Below are 23,636 nucleotides of genomic sequence, written 5' to 3'. Positions count from 1 at the left end.
AGCTTGCACAGGATCTGTTCTATACCCCCCTGAACCTCCTGAACCTGTGTCTGTCATTTCTGCAGAAAGCACTTTCTTGGGGTCACTTTCTGTGGAGGGTTATAACTCAGACCACATAAATCCAGCTGAGGAGAGTCATACAGAGTTCCCCTGTGAGTTTGGTGTCTCTAGCATGCTGTGGAGGCATTCTACCACATTGTGAACTTCGCAAATCAAACCAGTTCTTTCAGCACCAAAAAGTGGTGGAGGACACCACCAACCAAACTGCATTTGCTGGTTCTTGCCCATCCATACTCTTTAACCCTAACTGTTCCCAAATAAGTGTCTTGGTTGAGCTGAGAGGTTAGAAGATTAGGCAGTTTTTAATGAAGGCAAAATAACAGTAGTGAGTCCGTGCTCCAGGAATGTGGGATGTGTAGAGTACTCTAAATCATGAGATGTGGGGCTGCAAACCAACTAAGGACTATATCTAATTATGAAGATACCTGCTACTCCATCTGGTGAAATGAATCTGTGGAGATGTTGCAATGCAAATCATACACACATTTCTATATATTGGAGGAAGGCGAGTTTGATATAGGGTTGCCAAGTCCAATTTAAGAAATATCTGGGGACTTTGGGGGTGGAGCCAGGAGACATTAGGGGTGGAGCCAAGATCAAGGCTGTGATCATTGAACTTCAAAGGGAGTTCTGGCCATCACATTTAAAGGGACCGCACACCTTTTCAATGCCTTCCTTCCATAGGAAATAATGAAGGATAGGGGCACCTTCTTTTGGGGCTCATAGAATTGGACCCCCTGGTCCAATCCTTTTGAAACTTGGGGAGTATTTTGGGGAGAGGCACTAGATGCTATACTGAAAATGGGGGACATCTACCTCAAAAAACAGCCCCTCCCACAGAGCCTCAGATACCTGCGGATCAATTATCCATTATTTTCTATGGGAATAAATCTCCATAGGGAATAATAGAGTTCCCAGCAGACATTTCCCTCCCCTCCCCCCGCTTTCTGATGACCCTGAAGTGGGGGGAGGGCCTCCAAACTGGGCGATCCCCTGCCCCCACCTGGGGATTGGCAACCCTAGTTTGATAGTGGTACTCTGGTTTACCTTTGGATCATGTGGGATGCTGAAATCTAAATGGGACTTTATTAGCATCATTTTGAAAACATTGACTGTTTGACTGAAAGGATGTACACGATCAGGAAGTTCATGGTAAAAGACACCTAGGCAATAAATGCCTTATGCCTGTACTAAGTAGAACTAGGAAGAACAGTCTTTTATGGTGTTTTCCTGGCTGCCCTGCTGTTTGCCCTCATCAAATGAAGATTAGCTATCAACATTCAGGGGGAAGAATTGCAGCTAGAGTTCTTTTCCACTCTGGAATCATCTTGTATTGTTCCCCCATTGCTGCTATAGCTGTAGATAGAGTGCATCAACGACTGGGCTTCCACACTGCATATTTCTCTACATGCTCCCCAGGCCCCGGCAAATAGCTATCCCTCAAGACTTTTTTTCTGGGTGTGTGTGTGTAGGGTGACGGGTCATATATTCACAATGAAGGGGACTGAGGGATTACTTTTTTCAATGAAAAGTGGGAACTAAGAGAGTCTGATAGACAAATTATTGTAATATTATAATGCTATGATCCTATTCCATTGCTGATTTCTCAAATAGCCCTCTAGGGGTGCAGGGGAAGTGGCCAATGCAGGGAACTGGTGACACAGATGCGACCATAACCAGAAAGTTCTGGGCTTTCCGGAGTCACCACACCTTTGTCGTGATCTTTCTCAAAATATTACCATAAAGCAGGTTTGGAAAAGATCACAGGAAAGTCAGGGGACATGCAGCAGATACACAAATGCACCCTAACAGCATCCAAACTGAGTCAGGCAAACTCATGTGTAAGAAATCTGCATGTCCATTACTTAGGAGTTTTACTGTGGTATTGATGAAGCTCCTGAAGTGATCATCTGAGCTGACATAATGCTGCTTAGAGGAAGATAGCCTCATGGACTTCCATTGGCTGATCTGCTCGGATTCTAGTAGGGGTTCAGAGCAAGCAGGATGGTCCTAAGGCAAAAGGAGTAGAGGAAGCAGTGTCCTAGGCAGCAGAATAATGAAGCAGGGTTGGTCTAAAGGAAAGAGAAGAAGAGAAAGCCAGAGGGCAGGGTCTGAAAGTAGAAGTGGAAGAGAGAAGAGGTCACATAGACAGAAGTGCAAAGGTAAAGATATCAACTACTGATCAGAAGTAGCAATCAGATTTTAGGATATGGACCTTTAGGATCCCTACATTATTGCTTTGAATAATGCACAAGTTCTTATCTCAGAAAATCTGACACTACAGATAATCACTAGTTCTATCATTGACAGGGTGCTGGGGAAATATTAACTGTAAGTAAAAGCTTTTCAAAGGAAAGCCATAAAATATCACTGGCAATTACATTTCTCCAGAGTTAATCATTCACATTGTCTTGTTTGAATTTTTTTTAAAAAAACTATTCTAGTTTTGTCCTTCTGCTAGATTGAAACTATAAAATGCTTGATGAATTGGATTCTGTCTCTGCTGTGGCTGGGTAGGCTGATGAGACAAGCACTTATAAGGACGTTTTCTTGAAGGGACCTCATTAAGTTTCCTTTCCGGAAGAGCTATGCAGAAGCATCTCTGTCTTCTTTGGAATTTGGCTCTTCTGGCTGCAGCCCAGGATGTGACCCAAAAGGCCAAGGAATTTCTGGAACAGTTTAATGTGCTCGCAGAAGATCTGTCTTATGAAAACTCACTTGCTTCATGGGATTACAATACTAACATCACAGAAGAGAATGCCTGGAAGATGGTGGGTACCTTTCACAAGTATTTGCTATCAAATTAGAAAATAAAAAATAATAATAAAAATAATAAAAAAATAATAAAATATTAGCTTAATTAATTAAATAAAGCATGAAACCATCTTTGGGGAAATGTGAACATTATATACTGGCCCGTTGTTTGTCAGCATGATACTGCCTATGTGGTTCATATGGAACATGATGATAAATCCAATTCAAGATGGATAATAAAAAGTAGTATTCACAAAGAATTGTCTCAGCAAAGAACAGTACATATATAGGCCTAATAGAATATGTCAGAGATTTTCCAAAATGATATGATCTCAAGATTCCCAATGAAGGACAAAGCATTTATTGCCCAAACTGCTAGAAGGATCTCAGCTATTATAACGTGCTGCATCATGGGGTCTCTTCCCTGTTTCTCACTTTCTAACATCCCAGCCAAACTTCATGCTCCATCTTCAATGGCAGACACAATTCAGCAGATGTTAACTAACTAGCAAATGTGACCAAGCTCCATTGAACAAATGAGGCTTTTATTAGTTATTGGTCATCAGTCATTAAGGGTGCAGCTCTATGCACATTTTACCCAGGAGTAAGCCCAGCTGAACACAGTGGAACCTAATTCTAAGTAGATGTGTGGGATTACATTGCATTGTTTTCAACAAGAATTAGGTATGAGTTCACTTTTCTTGCAATATGCGTAACATCCACTATTTTTGAAGTATTTTGAAGTTATGTCTAAATCTAACATGCTCATCATCCCACAGATACTTTAGAATAATCATTATTATCTTATTATTCTAATACCCTGATAGCTGGAAAGCATGTAACTTTCACAATTCAGGTTGCCATGATCTCTATCAAGAACAGGTGGAATGTTTAGTGCAACTGCCAGTATTATAAACTCATGTCTTCATTTTATTAAAATGTCATTATCCTGCTTTCCCCCAAAATGGGGTCTAAGGACTTTAATGGCAAATGTATTTTGTCTAATATACACAACTTTATGTGATGCAAGTATGCGCCAGAAGTTATAATGGGTAGAGATTTAATTCAGAAACCATCACATTGATAGTTTCCTGTATTAAACAACTACATGTCCACCAAAGCAAAACAAACAACCAAGCAGAAAAATATGATCCAACAGATGAATCTATATACCCATGTTGTTTGCTTGGTTTATTTCTTAGTTAAGTCTTGAGAATAAATCTGTTGGTGGATTGTCACACATTATGGTTAAATGTACAGGATGGGCAAACTAGCTTGGAATACATTTTTTTAATTACTAGGAATGGGTTAAATTGACCTCAAAAGTATGTATTGTGATAGTGAATTTCATAAAAACCTACTATATTAGGTCAAATGTCCACCTAGTCAAGCATTTGCTGTTATATTTTCTTTATGAATAATTCAGAATTCAAATTAATGTTTTTCAGGGTGAAGCGGCCTCCAGATGGTCAGCATTTTATGAAGGAGCCTCCCAAAATGCCAGTGATTTTGATGTGAATAGCATTTCTGATCCTGATACCAAACTCCAGATTCAGTCTCTGCAGTACAAGGGATCCTCAGTATTATCAGAAGAAGAACGGAACAAAGTACGTTTCTTAATCCCAGGAAACTGTCTGTGTAGCTGATACACCTAGTGGACGGTTGCCAGCTCTGGCCTGGGAAATTCCTAGAGATTTGGGTTGATGTCTGGGGAGAGGATTTTTGGGAAGGCAGGAAACTCAGAGGAGATGAAATCCCATAAAACCCATCTTTAATCTCTGTAGTCTGGTGACAGTTGTATTCCAGCTCACCTTGAAACTGGTAACTCTAAACCAGTATAGAGAGTAGTCATAATTCCTGTTCTCAGCTTTTATTCTGTCAATATAAACATGAATAATAAAAATTATAGAAATTCATAAACATTCCTATATATGACATAAAGTAATACTGAGAACTCACAGACCAGTCTTTCTAACAGGATGATATTTTGCAAAATTACTATTTTAGTCCATCATTTCCTAAAAAGACTAAAGGATGTACAGCCAAATACAGTTCATTTACACAAGAAGAAAGCCCCACTCTGCTCCATTCCAGTGCGTGGGAGTAGGCCAAGTAGGTGGCTGCTTAGGGCGCCACTTGGCCTAGGGGCACCATGAGGCGCCCCCTCTCCCCATGGCTGCTGCCATCCATCTCCCCATGCCCACTGCCATGCACCTCCCTGTGCCCCACTGCCATCCATCTCCCTGCGCCCCCTGCCATCCACTTCCCCGTGCCCGCTGCCGTCCATCTCCCTATGCCCACTGCCGTCCGTCTCCCTGCATCTGCTACCATTGCAAGGTGGGGGACATGGCAGAAAGCATGCTCAGAGCTGGCTCTCAGCTTGCCTGCTGCCTTCCGGAATCTACCGAGGCTCGGGAGGTCTTGGCAAAGTTCGGGGAAGGTGTCTGGCAGTGACGTCATTATGGCGTCATTGGGGCACGTGCTTGGAAATATCAGTGGGGGGTGTAGGATTGGGGTTCGGTCTAGGGACGCAGGCTTTCCTAGCACCGGGCCTGATTCTATGAGTATGTACTCAAGAGCAAAACCCGTTATACTCACTCCAAGTGAGTCAACGTGGGCGTCAACGTGGGCGTCAACGTGGCAGATGCGGTTCAATGTGGCCAAGTGCAAAGTAATGCACATTGGGGCCAAGAATCCCAGCTACAAATACAAGTTGATGGGGTGTGAACTGGCAGAGACTGACCAAGAGAGAGATCTTGGGGTCGTGGTAGATAATTCACTGAAAATGTCAAGGCAGTGTGCGTTTGCAATAAAAAAGGCCAACGCCATGCTGGGAATTATTAGGAAGGGAATTGAAAACAAATCAGCCAGTATCATAATGCCCCTGTATAAATCGATGGTGCGGTCTCATTTGGAGTACTGTGTGCAGTTCTGGTCGCCGCACCTCAAAAAGGATATTATAGCATTGGAGAAAGTTCAGAAAAGGGCAACTAGAATGATTAAAGGGCTGGAACACCTTCCCTATGAAGAAAGGTTGAAACGCTTAGGGCTCTTTAGCTTGGAGAAACGTCGACTGAGGGGTGACATGATAGAGGTTTACAAGATAATGCATGGGATGGAGAAAGTAGAGAAAGAAGTACTTTTCTCCCTTTCTCACAATACGAGAACTCGTGGGCATTCGATGAAATTGCTGAGGAGACAGGTTAAAACGGATAAAAGGAAGTACTTCTTCACCCAAAGGGTGATTAACATGTGGAATTCACTGCCACAGGAGGTGGTGGCGGCCACAAGCATGGCCACCTTCAAGAGGGGGTTAGATAAAAATATGGAGCAGAGGTCCATCAGTGGCTATTAGCCACAGTGTGTATGTGTGTGTGTGTATATATATATATATATATATATATATATATTTGGCCGCTGTGTGACACAGAATGTTGGACTGGATGGGTCATTGGCCTGATCTAACATGGCTTCTCTTATGTTCTTATGTTCAAGTGAACATGCATTGGCTGTTGGGCATTTTGAGATGGGTGAATGTGAAGTAGCCATTATATAAGCTGCCTGATTTCTGTAATGGTTATTTGTGGTTTCCCAGTATTTCAGGCCGTTTGCAACAAGACTTTCTGAGTAAGTTTCCCCTACTTTTTTTCTTTCTGCAAGAACTTCCTGCCTAATCAGGCTTGCTTGGAAGTAGGACCTATACATGGGACCAGATCCTCAGTAGGCTATGATGACTATATATGCCATTAAAAATAGGTCTCCTTGAAGAGATCTAAAGCAAAGCAAAGATGAGTTTTTCTCCACTGTTGCAACATTGAAATACAGAAACCCCTTTTAGAGAACCTGAAGATGTTCAATATTCCTCATAGTCCTTAAAGGAATTGAGGATGTGCAGTGAATTCCTTTTTTAGGTTAAAAGCACATGCAAACACAGGTTGCTTCTGCAATGGTGCTTTGGTCCAGTGTGGGAGTTCTCCCCAATTCCACACAGCACTGTGATGCATTAATGCACCTTACAGCTTTTACTGGGTTTATTGTGATCTTTCTTAAATATGCTTTACTATACTGCTTTGGGAAAGATTGTGAGGGGGGGGTAGATGTTGTGCGGACAGGAAAGTGCAGATCTTTCTCAATCCCGCCCATAGCAGCACCATTTCCTTTCTAATGGCACAAGAGGGGAGGGGGGAGGCAGTCATGAGGGGCAGGGCAGGGCAAGTACAAGGAAGTACCCCATTTTGAAGCCCTGATGCCCTTGTGTTTAGTTGGTAGCTGCAGTGACCTTGGAGAATCTTCACCATCTAAAAGACACCACAGTATCCAAATTTACTATGGGATGTTTGTTTTAATAAACTGGAAGGAAAATAATACTTGTCATTATGAAATCTCTCTCTCTTTGTGTGACGATCAAGGGCTTTGTTGTAGAAAAGGCCCAGCAGGAGCTCATTTGCATATTAGGTTACACCCCCTGACACCAAGCCAGCTGGAACTGCATTCCTGTGCGTTCCTGCTCAAAAAAAGTCCTGCAAATAGGGAACAGTGGGTCTTTTGCCCTGTAGAAGTGTTTCTGTGTTTCCACCTGAGCTCTATCTGTCTATCTGTAAATAAAGCACATATTACAAGACATAATAACCTCCCAGTGCTCTCCCCTGCAAGCAGCATTTGGAAGATGCTGCCTGGGGAGGCTGGAGTTTGAGGTGGATGTGATGTCACTTCCAGGCAACGCTCTAGGAATTTCTCCCAATTTCTATGGTAAAGACCATTGAGACATGCGGAAATTCCTACAGTATCCCTATGGAAGCAGTTTTCCAGCCAGACTAAAAGTGAGGGTTTACCTATCTAACCTACCTCCAAAAGAACCAACCTACAGAAGCTAGTGCTAAGGCAATGGTATCAATAGTATTATCTTAGCTGTTCTTTTCTCTAAATAACCTAAACATTTGAAATAAGCAGGGGAAACTAATACAGTTGTTTACCACCTTTGTTAAAGCAGATCACAATTTTAAAAAAATCTTCTATGTAATCAGGTCACTCAAGACCTCAAAGCCTATCTGTTCAAGCTAATCAGGAGGCCTTTAAGGAACTCTGTGTGGCAGTCTCTTGTTCATAAGTCTGTTCGTGCACTTTTGGACTGATACTTGAATAATATACTCAGGCCTTGAATTCAGCAGGAGCTCATGGGAGCGCAGTTCCTGAACCTTTCTGACAGCCTCCCCCTCCTCCCCACCTACCTGTTATGCACCTAGCTGCATAACAATTCCTAGATTAGGAGAGTGGGCAGCCAGCCAGCCACCAGTAGCTTTGCCACACTCCCAGCAGTCCTCATTAACCCGTGCCACCCTTTCTCCACTTCTTATGTGATTTTGGGGAGTGGGTGGCTTGCTGGCCTTTTGACTGGGGGGGGGGGGCGGCCAAGGTGAATGAGGCCTGCTTGGGCTGGCTGGAGCTCTCTTGTTTCTTGCATTGGGTTGCTTTTGGCTGGCGGGGGGGGCAGCATATGCTAATAAATTATGCTAATGAGCTCCACCACCTATTTTTCTACAAAATTATCCCTGCTAATACTTAAACAATAATACTTAAATAATCCAGCCAGATTGCTGGAATCTAATCTAATCCTACAGATCTGGACTGTGGAACTGGCATCCTCTCCAGGAGATTTCAGTTCTATAGGAAAGATGCAGGCTGTTCCCCCTGCCCCCTGCCCTCAGTTGTATAAACATTATCTCAGCTTCTTGGGAATACCCATGAAAAGTAGTTATTTCCACATCTGGGGTACCATTAAAAAAACAACTCAGCTGTTTCTAGTTTGAGTTGGAGAGTGAAAACACCCTTGGGGTGCATCTTGTACTAAAATCCATTTTAAAGGGTTTGGGGCCATATTTTGCACAGATATAAACCTTGTTCTCTTTGTGACTCAGCTGAAATTAACTGTGACACCTACTGTTAAATTTCACGTTATTTTCAAAAGTATGCCTGCCAGTTGTACATTTCTTTGCATAGCTACACATGGCATGAGTTCTATGAGTTGTTTTGAAGATAGTTTTTATTTTTATACAGTGCAGTCTCTTCAGCTGTGATTTAAAGGAAAAGCAGCATAAGGGACAGGAGTAAGGCCCTGGAGAGCTCCTGGAATGATAACTGATTTCCAGACATTTCCCTGGAAGAAATGGGAGCTCAGGAGGGTGGACTCTATGGAATCACATCTCTATTGAGCTCCATCCCATCCCATCCCCAAACTCCACCCTACACAAGCTCCACCCCCAAATTTCCCAAACCAGAGTTGGCAACTCTAGACTGGGCCTTTCTCTTGGAGCATTTTCCTAGCAGAACTCATATTTACCAGATCTCTGGGAAAAACTTATTGGTACCAATTACTGAAATTTGTGCCAGAGTTCTGCTTCAAAAATACTGCATTGGACAGTTTCCATTTGAGAAAGGGCCTTGTAAACAGAACATTAGCATGTACAGGCATGTTAAAAAAAAAAAGGATGGGGAATCATATCAACTGCCCGGCCCCTGCCTATTGCCTATGCACATTTATCATAAAGTCACAGAGCACAAATGTGTACAAACTGGATGTGTCTATACAAAGGTTGCCAACTCCAGCTTGGGAAATTCCTGGACATTTGGGGCAGAACCTGGGGAATCAGGGAATGAAAGACAGCTCAGCAGGAATGTGATTCCAGGCAGAGTGCCTGCCCTCTCCAGGGGAAAGGATCTTTGTAGTGTGGAGATCTGCTACCTAGGAGAACTCCTGGCCTCTTCTAGAGAATGGCAATCATAATACAGACTCTGCAGTCATAAATCCTAGGAAAACAATGTCCCAGACGTTTGGAATAGAACCTCTGTGCATCAAGTTTGTATGCAGGTATAATCTGAGCTGATGTTACATTGAATGTGCATACCCACAGGTCCTGGTCTCCATTGTTACACAACTGGTTTTTCAGACCTCTGCATTAAGGCTTATGCCACTGCAGGAAAATTAGGCATGGAAACTGAAGTTATTTGTGGTGATTATTGCTTCACAGGAACCATTTATGTAATATGATAACAATTTCTTCTGCCACTTTCATATAGAAGGCATCAAAATAGATTTGTTGTGCTCAAAGAGTTAATGCAGATATCCATTGTGCTTCATAAATTGGCTCCAAAATAGCCTTTAATTTAAAACATCTTTTCTAAATAAAAAAGAAACAGCAACAAAGTCAAAGTTCATATCCTGTGCCCATATGTTTAAATGATGAAAGGCCATTAAAGACATATAAATATTCCTCTGCAAGGAAATATAAAATGTGGAGTACTTAAAGAGTTGAGACCACATTATTTAAGAACAAATCTCTAAGGCTTTAGTCCTACTTAAGAGAGAATTCCTATGACTAAACATCCAAAGGATTTGGCTACTAGGGTATATCAGTATATAGGAGGCTTGAAAACGGAATAGTTCTCTGCTTAACATCTCTCAGTTAGGATGAACTGTGGCCCTATAGTGGTTTCATGACTTGGTTTTCATAATGGAACTTTCTTAGTCTCATAGCGCTAAAATACTGCACAAGCAGGCACGAGTAGCAGAAAGACCTTCTGAACCACTGTTCATACTGTCAGGAGTTGTTGTGCTATTCTCTTTTTCATTATTATGGATGCACAAAGGACACACAGGCCTCCCCCAGTAATTTGGGCAACTGCATGGTCCTAAAGTAGAGTTATATACCAGTTCTAAATTCATTGCTGTCAATAGCGTGAGTCTGTTTAGGATTGCTCTAGAGCAGCCCTAGTGGAGACAACTCTGTATATCTCTTTCTCCATAGCTTCTGAAAAGCAGCTATGATACATAGATGTGCAGTCACTAAATGTGCAATATCTGTTTAGGCATGTTAAAGCATGTCATATGACATTAAAATGGCTCAGATGTAAGTGTAGAACAAAAGGGAAATTGCTGCTAGTGGTGTTCTGCAACGCAAGAACTTGTACATGAGTTGGTGCATTGCTGTGTTGAGTTTAATGGCAAGTCATGTCTGTGCACAAGCAGAACATTTTTGGATTTAGTTTTGCTTTCCTTATGCTACTCTTTAGTGCCAATTTCTTCTATGAATGGAAGGAATTTTTTGCATGTGCATCTTTCAATCCAGTCTTTCCTATTCTTCATATTATGTTCCTGTTAGTGGGCTAAATCCACCCAGCTTCTTGACTCAGTCTCACTCAATCCTCTTCCTTATTACAGCCTTAAGGCTGCCAGCTCTGAGTTTGGAAAATACCTGGAGATTTGGGGATGGAGGATGCCTTTGGAGGGTGGAGTTTGGGGATGGATCTCATTGGGATATAATGCCATAAAATCCATCCTCCAAAGCAGCCATTTTCTTGATCTTGGTCACTTGGAGATCAATTGTAATAGTGGGAGATCTCCAGGTGCTAAATGGAGGCTGACAACCCTACATAGCTTTGCCCATGCATATCCTATAATTTTCAGCATTGCCTTTTGGGTGGTCAAAAAAAAATCCCTCCTGGAGAAGCTGGTTGAATCCAATATGATCCTATGAAAATTAAGCTTGCAAATTGCCACTTGTCTGGTGACCTATGGCAAGCAAGGGCAACTCCAGGCAACCAGGTAGGAAAGGTTTTACAAATTGTGAAGTTAGTTGTTTTGCCTGAGACTGCAGAGCACCTCAGATGGACATGACAAGAGGCAGCTTAGCAATTTTTGTGTGGATTAGTAAATTTGATATGTTTATTAATGGGACAGTTGGTGGGTAGGAGAAACATGGTTGTTTCTATCTTTGCTTATCCAATCCCTCTTGACCACATTGCCACTAAAGACAGACTGGGTTCTTATAGATTCTTATCTTATTTTTTGCTACCACAATTTAGCTTAAAAGTGAAATTCCCTGTTTTACACACACACACACATACATGCACATAGATAGACACGCATACATACTGCTAATAAGCACAGGATAGTCGGACACTGAGACCAGAGTAGAGTCAGAACAAAAGAGTAAAATGTTTGTTAAATAACTAAATGTTTTAAATGATAATTTGAATATTTAACTGTTTGCAGACATGCCTGATGTTCCTTTCAATATTACTGTAACCAAGGGAGGTGGCAATACCTACGCTTGTTCTCTTCCCTAATAAATTCAAATATCCAGTTTTTCTTTGTCTTTATCTTTCACCACAAGTCAGCACTCACAGAGCTGTTGTCCTGCTCTGAAGCCTTTCTTTGTGTCAGCTCTTCCTTGGCTTGTTCAATAACTTGAATACAAGATACAGAACAAGCCAAGGAAGACGTTACATGCATGAAACTAGTAATTTCTCTTCATGGAAGATAACGGAATAAAGACACCAAGGTGCTTCACCTGGAAGATTCCACCTCTTCCTCAGCATACCTTCTCAGGGTCCTATTATTCCAGCTTTCTTTTCCCTGTCAACTCCCCTTAGGCTCCCCGTGGCCACTGGCAGGGAATGAGGGGTAACCTCAGAGGGAAAACCAATCCTTGATGCAATTAATTAGGTCTCAGGCCCACAACTTGTCAGGTTATCTAAAGTAGGGATGCCAGTCTTCAGGTGTGATCTGTGGGTCCCCAGGAATTATAGCTTATCTCCAGACTACAGAGGTGCTTTGGAAGGTGGACTCTATAGCATAGTCCCCAGTGAGGTCCTGTCCTCCTCAGGCTGCATCCCCAAATCTCCTGGAGTTTCCCAACCTGGATCTGGCAACCCTACCCCCCATCCCCCACTGGTGGCCAGGGGGGACCTGGCAATCATAGTATAAAGGCCTACAAAATCTGCAGTTTTTGATCCCCCTAAGAAGCAAAATTATGTCACATTTATTTTATAACTTTTCAATTTCTCAGTGTGTTCAATTACTTTCCATGCAGGCTTCTTCTCTACAGTTTACAAGGCTGATATTTCAGCATCCCATTTATGATTTTTCCATCTGCCTTTTGGATAAATAAGGAAGTGCTACATTTTCATTTTCAATTATATTCCTCCAATTTAAATTGCAGCTAAACAGAATTTTAAATACGATGAGTACCCTTTACAGCACTGGGATTGTGTGCAAGCTGGCAGATACCTCTACATGTTTGCCCCTGGAACCAGGTAGAGTATAAACAATTAGCATCTACTGCAGCCTTAATAGAAAGTCTACAACAATGGCAATAACTGTATGGCTGAATATAATCTTTCGGTGGCCATTTACTGTCTTTGTATTTGTAATATTTGTGTTATTTTATTACACTGCAATATTACAGGCACTTTTTGTGGCATAATTAATGAATAAAATAAAATAGGTCTTTACATTTTATTTATTTCATCTGAAGGAAGGACAATTAACTCGACTTTTTTTTTGTACGCATGGAGACAATAAATATGATCTGACCACTCTATCACTGGATCCACTCAACTTATCTCTGCACATATTTAAAATTATTTGAGATGGCCCCCTATATCAAATATGTCAGGGGTGGCCAATGGTAGCTCTCCAGATGTTTTTTGCCTACAACTCCCATCAGCCGCAGCCACCATGGCCAATGGCTGGGGCTGATGGGAGTTGTAGGCAAAAAACATCTGGAGAGCTACCGTTGGCCTCCCCTGAAATATGTATATGCACACTATCAACAAATCAAGACTTTAAGTCACCATGATTCTTTGCTTGTGATGATAGGTCTGGATGATATAATGGCCAACAGTACAGATTATTCAGAGAGACTGTGGGCTTGGCAAGGCTGGAGATCTGTCATTGGTAAGAAAATGAGGCCTTTATATGAAGGCTATGTTGAACTGAAGAATGAAGTTGCAAGAGGGAATAGTAAGTTACAGTCATTTTCTTTTTGCTAAATTTAACCCTTCCCAAGTTTTCTGTTCATGTGCAGTACCTTTTGTGGATGACTGAAAATATAAATTACTGCTAATGAGAATATTTCATTGATGTATTAGTTTAAGTAATATCTACTTTGCACTAATTTTATGTAAGTGTATCCAAATCCCATAGGAAAATGTCAAATTAATGCATGATTGATTGATTGGGCACCAGGACACAGTGGTGTGTATGAAGTCCCTCTCATTCCCATGATGAAGTGGGCTCTGAGGCATAAAAATTAAGGCTGCAATATTAGTTTTTAAGAGTTATCAGCAATGTTCCCTCTAAGCTGCAGAGTCTTGTGAGCAAAAATTCTACTTTGTGAGCTACTGGTATTAAAGTTGTGAGCTACTGCATAAATTATTGTGCTCTGGGGTCATCCTTCCTGAGCTAGGAAAAAAATGTGTGAGCTGGAGGCTAAAAATCTGTGAGCTAGCTCATGCTAACTAAGCTTAGAGGGAACACTAGTTATCAGTAGTTTTTACCGCAATGAGCATGGCTATCCCACTGGAAAATAGATCCATTGCTGAGCTAATGGCTATACAGAAAGAAAATATCATGTAATATGAGAGGTAATGGGCGCTACATCTTTAAGATTTTAAGATCTTTCAAAATCTCCTTTATTTTGATTTTCATATATTCCTAAACTTATTTAACTCATGGCAATGTTTTCTAAATTGTTCTCTGAAACTTGGTCATTTACAGTGCAATCCTAGGCAGTGTTAATGTCTAAAAAGATTTTATATTAGCATACGTTTTTGTAGACTAGAGGTAAGGTTGCCAATCCCCAGGTGGGACAGGAAGGGAAAGCCACACAGGCATTCACGTTAAATCAATCTCAAATACTTAGAAATTCAATTATTTATATAGCAAATTATTCATAGAAAATACAGTGTATCATAGAAAATACAGTGTATCAGGAGTCAAGTGCAAATGAAAACTACTCCCAAAACAACCATTCCTATATTGATATCTGACAGTCTGTTCCTTGAAATTGGAGTCGGGAAGTAGTGTGCAATGCCATGAAAACAGAGTCCAATGCTCCAAATCTTCTCTGTTAGTCAATATCTGGATGGAATACAGCAAGGCAATAAGACGCATCAGGGATGCACTAAATGTCCTGTTTCATGCGAGGCTTCAATGAGCTGCATAGATAAAACTTAAAAGTCACTAATACATAAACACTACAATTTCTGAAAATACAATACATAATACTTGTAAATACCGTCGAAAATGACTAAAACAATTCATATTGGAGACCAACGCTCCTACATTCGACAAATGACGGCAATAAGAAATTGACCATAATGCGCTTATAAACAACAGGTGTTCAAAATTTCTTAAGGTCACAGACAAAGAGTTTACAGTGGCATGCTTAATACATAGTAAACTACAATTCTTTTACAAAAAACATAGTGAACTACAATTTAATTACAAAAAAAACATGACAAGTCCCAGTCACTGCTAAGACCATTAGGCATCAAAGAATCCAGTTTAAAAATCCACCGCATTTCCTGCTTAAGCAACCACTGATTCATGTCAACTTTTCCCTGAAGCCAAACAGGAAACTTTTCCAGGACAAGGAATTTTAAAACATTGGGATCATGTTTTAATAAGCGGAAATGTTCAACAAGAGGGGTTTCAGAAACAATTTTTTTACGCGAGATTTATGTTCCAAAATTCTAGTGCGGACTGTACGTCTCGTGCTGCTGCAATACATTTTTAAACAAGGACATAAAATAATATACACACAACTTTTGGTGGGACAGGTTGTAGTGTCTTTCAATTTTATTTTAAAGCCTGTTATAGGGTGTTGAAATTCCTTTAATTCTAAGGATAATGGGCAAGCGGAGCAAGTCCTGCATTTATGGTGCCCTCCCCACATGCATTGGAGGTGCAATTTTGTTAAAGTCAGACTTCACTAGACAATCCGATAAATTGCTGGTTCTATGATATCCTGTATTTGGAAAGGTACTGCAACCAGGCAGGTCTTTAACCAAGAACCAAATTTTTTGGATAGAATATTTTGAATAGGATAAGCTAATGGGGAAAATTGGAAGGCATAAGTTAGTCTTGAATTAACAGACTCCCCCTCATATTTACTCTGATTACTTCTAGTTACATGGAGTCATGGGACATATTATGAACCTGCTTACAGGCTATATTCAAGGTATAATCAGAATATTCCTGTGATTTAAACTGCCTACAGATTCTATTTTTTTCTGTTTCATAGTCTTCCAGAATCAAGAGTTCCGTTTTGTAGTGTTTATGTATTAGTGATTTTTAACTTTTATCTATGCAGCTCGTTGAAACAGGGCATTTAGAGCATCCCTGTTGCGTCTTATTGCCTTGCTGCATTCCATCCTATCCAATCCAAATACCTTTATTGGCATAGAAATAAAAAGTACAGCACAGCAAATTTACATGGAGTTTCAGCTATAAAAACCAGTCAAACATCCAGAAGGGGAGCTAGTCTTTTGCTCCCTGATTGTTATGGCAGCCAAAAGGTATTTTGCAACCAGGCTTGTGATATGGGATTATTCATTCAGATACTGTCTAAAAGAGATTTGGAGCATTGGACTCTGTTTTCACGGCATTGCACACTACTTCTTGACTCCAATTTCAAGGAACAGACTGTCGGATATCAATATAGGAATGGTTGTTTTGGGAGTAGTTTTCCTTTGCACTTTGTGATACACTGTATTTTCTATGAATAATTTGCTCTATAAATAATTGAATTTCTAAGTATTTGAGGTTGATTTAACGTGAATGCCTGTGTGGCTTTCCCTTCCTGTTCTACCTTTTCACATTACTCTGTTTGGTTGCTAAATCCCCATGTGGGAGCAGGGGATCCCTGAGTTAGGAGGCCTTCCCACCACTTGCGGGGGGGGGGGGAGGGAAATATCTGCTGGGCTCTCCATGATTCGCTATGGAGACCGATTCCCATAGGGTATAATGGAGAATTGAACTGTGGGTATCTGGGCCTTTGGGGAGGCTGTTTTTTGAGGTAGAGGCACCACATTTAATTTTCAGCATAGCATCCAGTACCTCTTCCCAAAATATCCTCCAAGTTTCAAGAAGATTGGACCAGGAAGTCCAATTCTATGAGCCCCAAAAGAAGGTGCCCCTATCTTTCATTATTTCTAATGGAGGGAAGGCATTTAAAAAGTGTGCAGACCCTATACATGTGATGGCCAGAACTCCCTTTGAAGTTCAATTATGCTTGCCACAACCTTGCTTCTGGCTCCACCCCCAATGTCTCCTGGCTCCACCCCTAAAGTCCTCAGATATTTCTTGAATTGGACTTGGCAATCCTAACTAGAGGTGACTTTATCAGATGCCACAATTGGCAGAAATTTATAAGAAATTATGGAGAAAACATAAATTGTAGTGCCTGAGGCTGAGGGCCATGTTTCTTGTGCTTCCTGAAAGTCATATAGAATTTTTATATACAACATAGCATCTCATGAAATGGGCTCTAGTTCATGAATGTTTATGCTAAAATAGAATTTGATTGCTTTTAAAGGTGCCACTGAACTCCTATTTATTTCTGCTGTTTCCTACAGCAGTTGATCACATTCCTCACAGAAGGCCACAAGCAACAACCTTACTCCTGTGTTAGTCCTCAGCAGCTGCCAGCTGGTGCTCAGGATTGCACAGCCTTTGAGCACCAAAATTTCATTTAGCCGCTGTGGCATTTGATAACTTATTGTTTGAATTAATTGAATTAATTTGGAGTTGATCTGCTCAGAGCCTGTAGCATGTGATTTACTGTACTCTGTAATAAAAATAACTGCATAGATTTGCTTTTCAGGTTACTTTGACTATGGAGATTACTGGAGAGGAAATTATGAAACAGATTATCCAGAGGAATATCGATATAGTCGTGAGCAGCTGATCATCGATGTGGAAAAAACATTTGAACAAGTAAGATTCACAGTACGATCCCAAACTAGGGATGCCAGCCTCCAGATGGGACCCGGGGATCCCGCAGAACTACAGCTCATCTCCAGACAACAGAAATTATTCCGCCTGGAGAAAATGGATGCTTTGGAGGGTGGACTCTGTGGTATTGTACCCCACTGAGGTCTCTGCCTTCCCCAGGCTGCATCCCCATATCTCCAGCAGTTTTCCAGTCCAGATCTGGCAACCCTTTGCCGGCAACCAAGGGGGACCTGGTAACCCTAAAGTTGCACTCTTTCAAGCCCACTGATTTCAAATGCCTTAGAAGGTGGAACTCTGCTTAGAATGGCACTGTCAGTTGCTATACTGAAGCTTGATTCAGAATATTAGTTGCTCTAGGCGCTTTCTTCCAAATAAGGACACAAGACACATAAGCAGGAGTGGGCTAGCAGGAGCGCCTTTGCATATTAGGCCACACACCCCAATGTAGCTAATCCTCCAAGAGCTTACAAAAAAGAGCCTTGTAAGGTCTTGGAGGATTGGCTACATGAAGGAAGTGTGGCCTAATGTTCAAAGGAGCTCCTGCTAGAATTCCACCCCTGCACATAAGTATAGGTTTAATTAGTTTGTTGATATGGCTGATCTACATCACAGTATAGTAAGATATGCTAACATATTTTAAGGGGTGAGCTGCACTAGGCAGCCTTACCACAGCTGCCATTATTCAGGGAAATCCTCCCAGGCTTCAGACCTGGCCAGTGATGATGCTAGCCTTGCTTATCCTTGCTTGCATGTGCAACATGCCAAAGGATGTTTTTCTCCTCTAATGTGCTGTAAGTGACTACAGTTTTGGCAGCATGGGCAAATGCCTGCATGGGAAGGGCCCTGCCAATCTTGTTTGGCGGCTCATTTGTACAGGAGAAAGGGACCAGGGCAACCAGATCCATAGCTTTAGTGTCATGAATGCCTTTTTAAATTCTAATATCAGAACACAAGTGAAAATTAAAGACTTTGGATTCTTGATAGAACTGTTGATACAACTCAACGTTCTGATTCTTGACAGAACTATAGAATTCCAAATATCCTTTAGAGTATGGGATTTCATAAGCGTGTTGGAGTTGGGCCCATATTATTGCTTCATTAAAAACGTTATCTGACATAAGAAAGACCTGCTCATTGCAATAAATTACCAACTTAATTAGACTGTTGCAATCCAGAGTAATGAGGAATTTGATCCTATGACTATCTAATGCAGGTAAATCCTGTTGTGTCGAGTCTGATGGGGCTTATAGTTAGCATGCTTACAAAACTGCAACCTTCTGAGATCAAGAGCCAGAGGAATTAGATGAATACAAAGCTGCCCTTTGAATTGAGACACCCCCAAGTCTTACCTCAGATCCCAAGTTACTAAACCACCACTCCAACCTTGTTCTGTCATGTCCAACAGAAAGTCAAAACTTTTTACCACTTGCCACCACCAAAGACTTTTACTACTTGCCACCACCAAAGACCCTCTGGGATCAAAAACATCTCTTTAAAGTCTCCTCTTCAATTAAGACCTCCAAACTTTTCCTGGGCACCTTCCTCATTTCTAGGGCATCTTGGACCAAGTTAGGCTGATAATTGATTGACCATAAACACACATCAGTTTCCTGAAAATAAAATTTTAACTTTGCTTGTTATTAAAGCCAGGTAAAGAGCAAAATAGATTGAAATGAAATTGATTTCTCATTTCTAATCTCCTCCAGATAAAACCTTTGTATGACCAGCTGCATGCTTATGTGAGGAGTAATCTACAGAAAATATATGGCTCACACCGCATTGACTCAAATGGATGCCTTCCTGCTCATTTACTTGGTATGAAAATGCAAGTGTCATACATACTTGTTAAGTGCCACCCTGAAACAAGTGAATAAACAGAATGTTTATATATAATAAGATTATTGCTGTTTTTTGTTGGCATTACTGTCTGATCTCACTTGCTCTTTCTGCTGAATTTGATCAGGAAAATAATGCCTCCCCCCCCCCATCTCAAATAGGATATCTTAGACCTGTAAAAGATAGATAAAAGTTCAACCAAAATGAACACCTATCCATAGGGAAGCTTCTGGCATTTTCAAGATACAGACAAAAGGACAACAGGTGATAGAGGTTTACAAAATTATGTTTAGGAGGAAATTTCCCGCTGTCCCATAATGCTAGGGTTTGCAGCTTGTTGTGGAAGCTGATAAGGAGGAAGTTGACGAGGAGTATCAGGGCAAACAAAAGGAAGTGCTTTTCACATAACAATTTGTGGAACTGACACAGGTGGGTACACTAGTGGATTAGACATATTCATTTATTTTTAGTCATGTATTTATTTAAAACATTTCTACGCCATCTTTCTACCCCAGTAGAGGGTCTCCAAGGTGAATATCAAGGTGGCAATACATTTCATGCATTTTTGGTAAATACAAATAGATAGCTAGACCATTAATAGATGATATATAGGTATATATAAATATATTTAAAACAGCTAAATAAAACACATAAATACACAAACAGAAAGGAGGGCTAATGAGAGTTTATGAGGGAATGCTAAATATCACAAAAAAAGTTGTCACCTGCTGGTGGAAGACAACGACAGAAGGAGACAGAAATTCCTGCGGAGGGATTTTCAAAGTTTCATCACCATGACTGAGAAGGCTCTTTCTCCGGTTGCCATTAAACCTAGCCTCAGATGGCAGGGGCACCCAAAGAAGGAGCTCGTATGGGAATATTTATGAATGGTAGAAGCCATCAATAGCTATCAGCCATGATACCTACATTGACAAGACAGAGGTAATGTTAATTGGGAAGCCTGAGGCACTGAATGATATTGTGCTTATCACTTGATTTTCAGCTGACCCTTGCCAACTCAGTTAAAAGTCTAGCAGTTATACTGGTCCTAGCATGCTGAAGAAGCAAATTAATGCAGGTGCAAAAAATACCTTTTTACCAATTTAGCTTAGCCCAGAAGATAGCACCCTACCTAGACTCATTCTGTCTAACCACAAGGATCTATGCCATGGTAATATCAAGACTAGACTACTGTAAAGCACTCTACATACCTCTCCCCTTAAAATCAACTTGGAGACTCCAGTTGGTGCAGAATGCTGCAGCTCAATTGCTATCAGGAGCTGGGCAGAATATACATATTACTCCAGAGTATAAATATTACACTGCAGTTACTCCACTAGGCTGCCTATCAGTTACTGAATTCAATTCAAGGTATTGGCTATCACATGCAAAGCCCTTTGTGACCTTGGATCCTCTTATCTGCAAAACCATTTCTCCATCTATGTTCTGTCATGACTTCACTATCTGAACAGAGCCTTCTGCAGGTCCCATACTACAAATGGATGGGGAAGATCAATTACTGCCCACAAATGTCTTCTCTGCAATGGCCCCCATCTTATGGAGTGGCCTGACAGAGGCGGTAAGGAGGCTCTCATATTCCTGACATTTTGCAAACTATGTAAAACAGAACTGTACAAGAAGGCATTTTTATAAAGGAAATAAGTAAGGCTACATTATTACAGGTTGCTCCAGAAAAATGCACTGTTTCTACTTATGTAATATAATGTTCTGCATCAATATGTCATGTTCAATACTTATGCTTTGTTCAGATGACAGCTTTGTTTCAAATTTCTGCAGTCCTAGTTGTGTATCGCATTGTCTATTAGTTATATCATCCTATTGGCTGCATTGACTTACATTGTAAAATCCACCTTGAGTCTCAGTGAAAAGGTCAGCTTATAAGTAATGTTGAATAAAATTAAAATGGAACCTTTGTGTTCAGAATGTGTATACCCTCTGAATACTGAGAGCAGGTGGGCAAAAGCAGAGGAGGCTTTGTTCTTTGTGGCCCTCCTTTCAGGCCTTCATAGACATCAGTTAGCCACTGCTGGAGATAACATAGTAGACTCGGTAGACTATTGACCTGATCCAGCAAAGCCCTTTCTACTTTCTTATGCAGAGCAAATTAGTGCCTGCTACATATATCAATTTAAAACTGGAAATAATTAGAGACTTTGCAAAAGTAATATGAAACACATAGAGACAGCAGATCCTACAAGGAACTATATCTACAGGAAAAAGGAATCTGGAACTGCTCCAACGTGAAAATAGACTTTTGCAGAAAAAAACAAACAGCTTATTGGAAGTTCTCTGAATAGAGTTCCCAGCAATACTTTTCTCTAAAAAGCAGAAACACTAGTACCCACTGCTGACTGTGGAGAAGAAGGTTTAGGCTTTCCTTCCATCCTGCATTATTTTCCCTGAAATGGCTCTAGGGATCTGTGATTTGCCTTGTTGGGGCAAAACGACAAGCACTTGTTTCAGTCCCTGTATGTTTGCTCCACTGGGGCAGATATTTGGCAGGGGAAGCTCCTTCTCGGCACATCATGGTTCCAACTGAATCTGGGCCCCTGGAAGCCTGATTTTTAGAGAAAAAAATAAAACTACTGGGACCACTGTTCATAGAACTGCCAGCATTTTAGGCAGCACATAAAATAGCCAATATTATTCATTTTGTGCCTGTATTTCTACCTTTTTGCTTTTGAAGGTGACATGTGGGGTAGATTTTGGACAAATTTGTATCCCTTGATGATTCCCTATCCAAATAAACCAAATATTGATGTGTCTTCGGAAATGGTTGATAAGGTAAGTCATTAACATGGGTACGAAGTGTCAACAGAATAAATATTTTTTCTGTAGTTACTGTATGTCTTATAATTTCTTAACTCTAATAGTCCTCTGATAGGTTGCCTTTAGGGCTGTGCACAATAGTTAATATTTCATCTAAAATATAATAGCTAAGCCAATTACATATAGAAAATACCATCTGATCATATTTCTACTTTTTGTAACTAATCATGTCATGATTTCTGTTTTGTTTAGAATCTTACCCCCCAATTCTGACTTTTTGATTTTCAAGCAAAGATCTGGGCAAAATACAACTCATTCCAACTTATAATGCACTTTAACTCAAAAGATTATCTCAGAAAGAGAAATGACATTAGAGAGTAGGTTGACTGAACCCAATTGGACTTTTGAAGTGGAGTTAAAACTAAACTAACAAAAGAAGTACAGGAAGCTCAATACTCATGACAGAGGGTGTTTTCGCACTGACCTTACTCCGGAGCGACGTTCCTCTTCACCGCGCAGCGTCTGCGCAGATTTCTCACCAATTGCTCCACAGAACCCGGAAGAGCCGCAAAGTCCCACGGCTTTTGCGTCGCAAATGTAAACTGGTTTTTGGCGGTTTACATTTGCAACGCAAAAGCCATGGGACTTTGCGGCTCTTCCGGGTTCTGCGGAGCAATTGGTGCGAAATCCGCGCAGACGCTGCGCAGTGAAGAGGGACATCACTCCGGAGTAAGGTCAGTGCGAAAACGCCCAGAGTTTTGAAGATCTAATAAGAACATGACTAATTAATATGGAAAAACTGTCTTTTGCAGAACTGGAATGTAACAGCTATATTTAAAGCTGCCGAACAGTTTTTTGTCTCAGTTGGCCTCTACAACATGACAGAGGGCTTCTGGGAAAATTCTATGCTTGTAGAACCTAACGATGGCAGGAAAGTTGTCTGTCATCCCACTGCATGGGATATGGGAAAAAAAGACTACAGGTACTGAAAACACTATGACTGTTTGTATCCCTTTCCTTAAAATATTTGTTAGCCACTCCAGATTCAGGAAAACAATTTTTTTAATAGGAGCAGAATGCTCAAACAGAAATATTTATTCCTGATACGAAAGTTCTTCTTCAATGCTTGTATGTGTGATAGTATGTATGAAGAACTGGTATGATGAGAGACTAGAGTTTTGTGTTTGAATGAAAGATATAGATTCAGTAGTACATTTAGCCATCAAGTTTCTTATGTTATGGATCCAAAAGTGCCTTTGTGCAAGACAGGAGAAGCATTTTAGCTCAAATGCAAGGTGTGTGTGTATGATCTTCACAGATTTCCTACTTAAGCTGGATTTTCCTTGACTTGCATTAGTGTGATTCCTGAGAATCCATCAGGAACATTTTGTTTGGTGGT

The 23,636-nt window shown here is 40.8% G+C and overlaps 1 protein-coding gene across 1 annotated transcript in view; it reads left to right on the top strand.

Moving 5' to 3' along the window:
* The first annotated feature begins 2,544 nt into the window (after positions 1-2,544).
* The window catches only part of ACE2 (angiotensin converting enzyme 2), a 38,253-nt gene continuing 17,161 nt past the window's right edge, over positions 2,545-23,636 (top strand). The window contains exons 1-8 of the mRNA XM_060235115.1: positions 2,545-2,831; positions 4,263-4,421; positions 12,813-12,906; positions 13,472-13,615; positions 17,481-17,593; positions 19,318-19,426; positions 22,155-22,252; positions 23,050-23,219. Coding sequence (XP_060091098.1) covers positions 2,649-2,831; positions 4,263-4,421; positions 12,813-12,906; positions 13,472-13,615; positions 17,481-17,593; positions 19,318-19,426; positions 22,155-22,252; positions 23,050-23,219 — 1,070 coding nt within the window. The 5' untranslated portion in view covers positions 2,545-2,648. The remainder of the gene's footprint in view (positions 2,832-4,262; positions 4,422-12,812; positions 12,907-13,471; positions 13,616-17,480; positions 17,594-19,317; positions 19,427-22,154; positions 22,253-23,049; positions 23,220-23,636) is intronic.

This window comes from Heteronotia binoei, chromosome 3 (genome assembly GCF_032191835.1).
Source record: "Heteronotia binoei isolate CCM8104 ecotype False Entrance Well chromosome 3, APGP_CSIRO_Hbin_v1, whole genome shotgun sequence".
NCBI lineage: Eukaryota > Metazoa > Chordata > Lepidosauria > Squamata > Gekkonidae > Heteronotia > Heteronotia binoei.
Note: the sequence above shows the minus strand (reverse complement) of the source record. Positions and strands in the feature narration are given on the sequence as shown.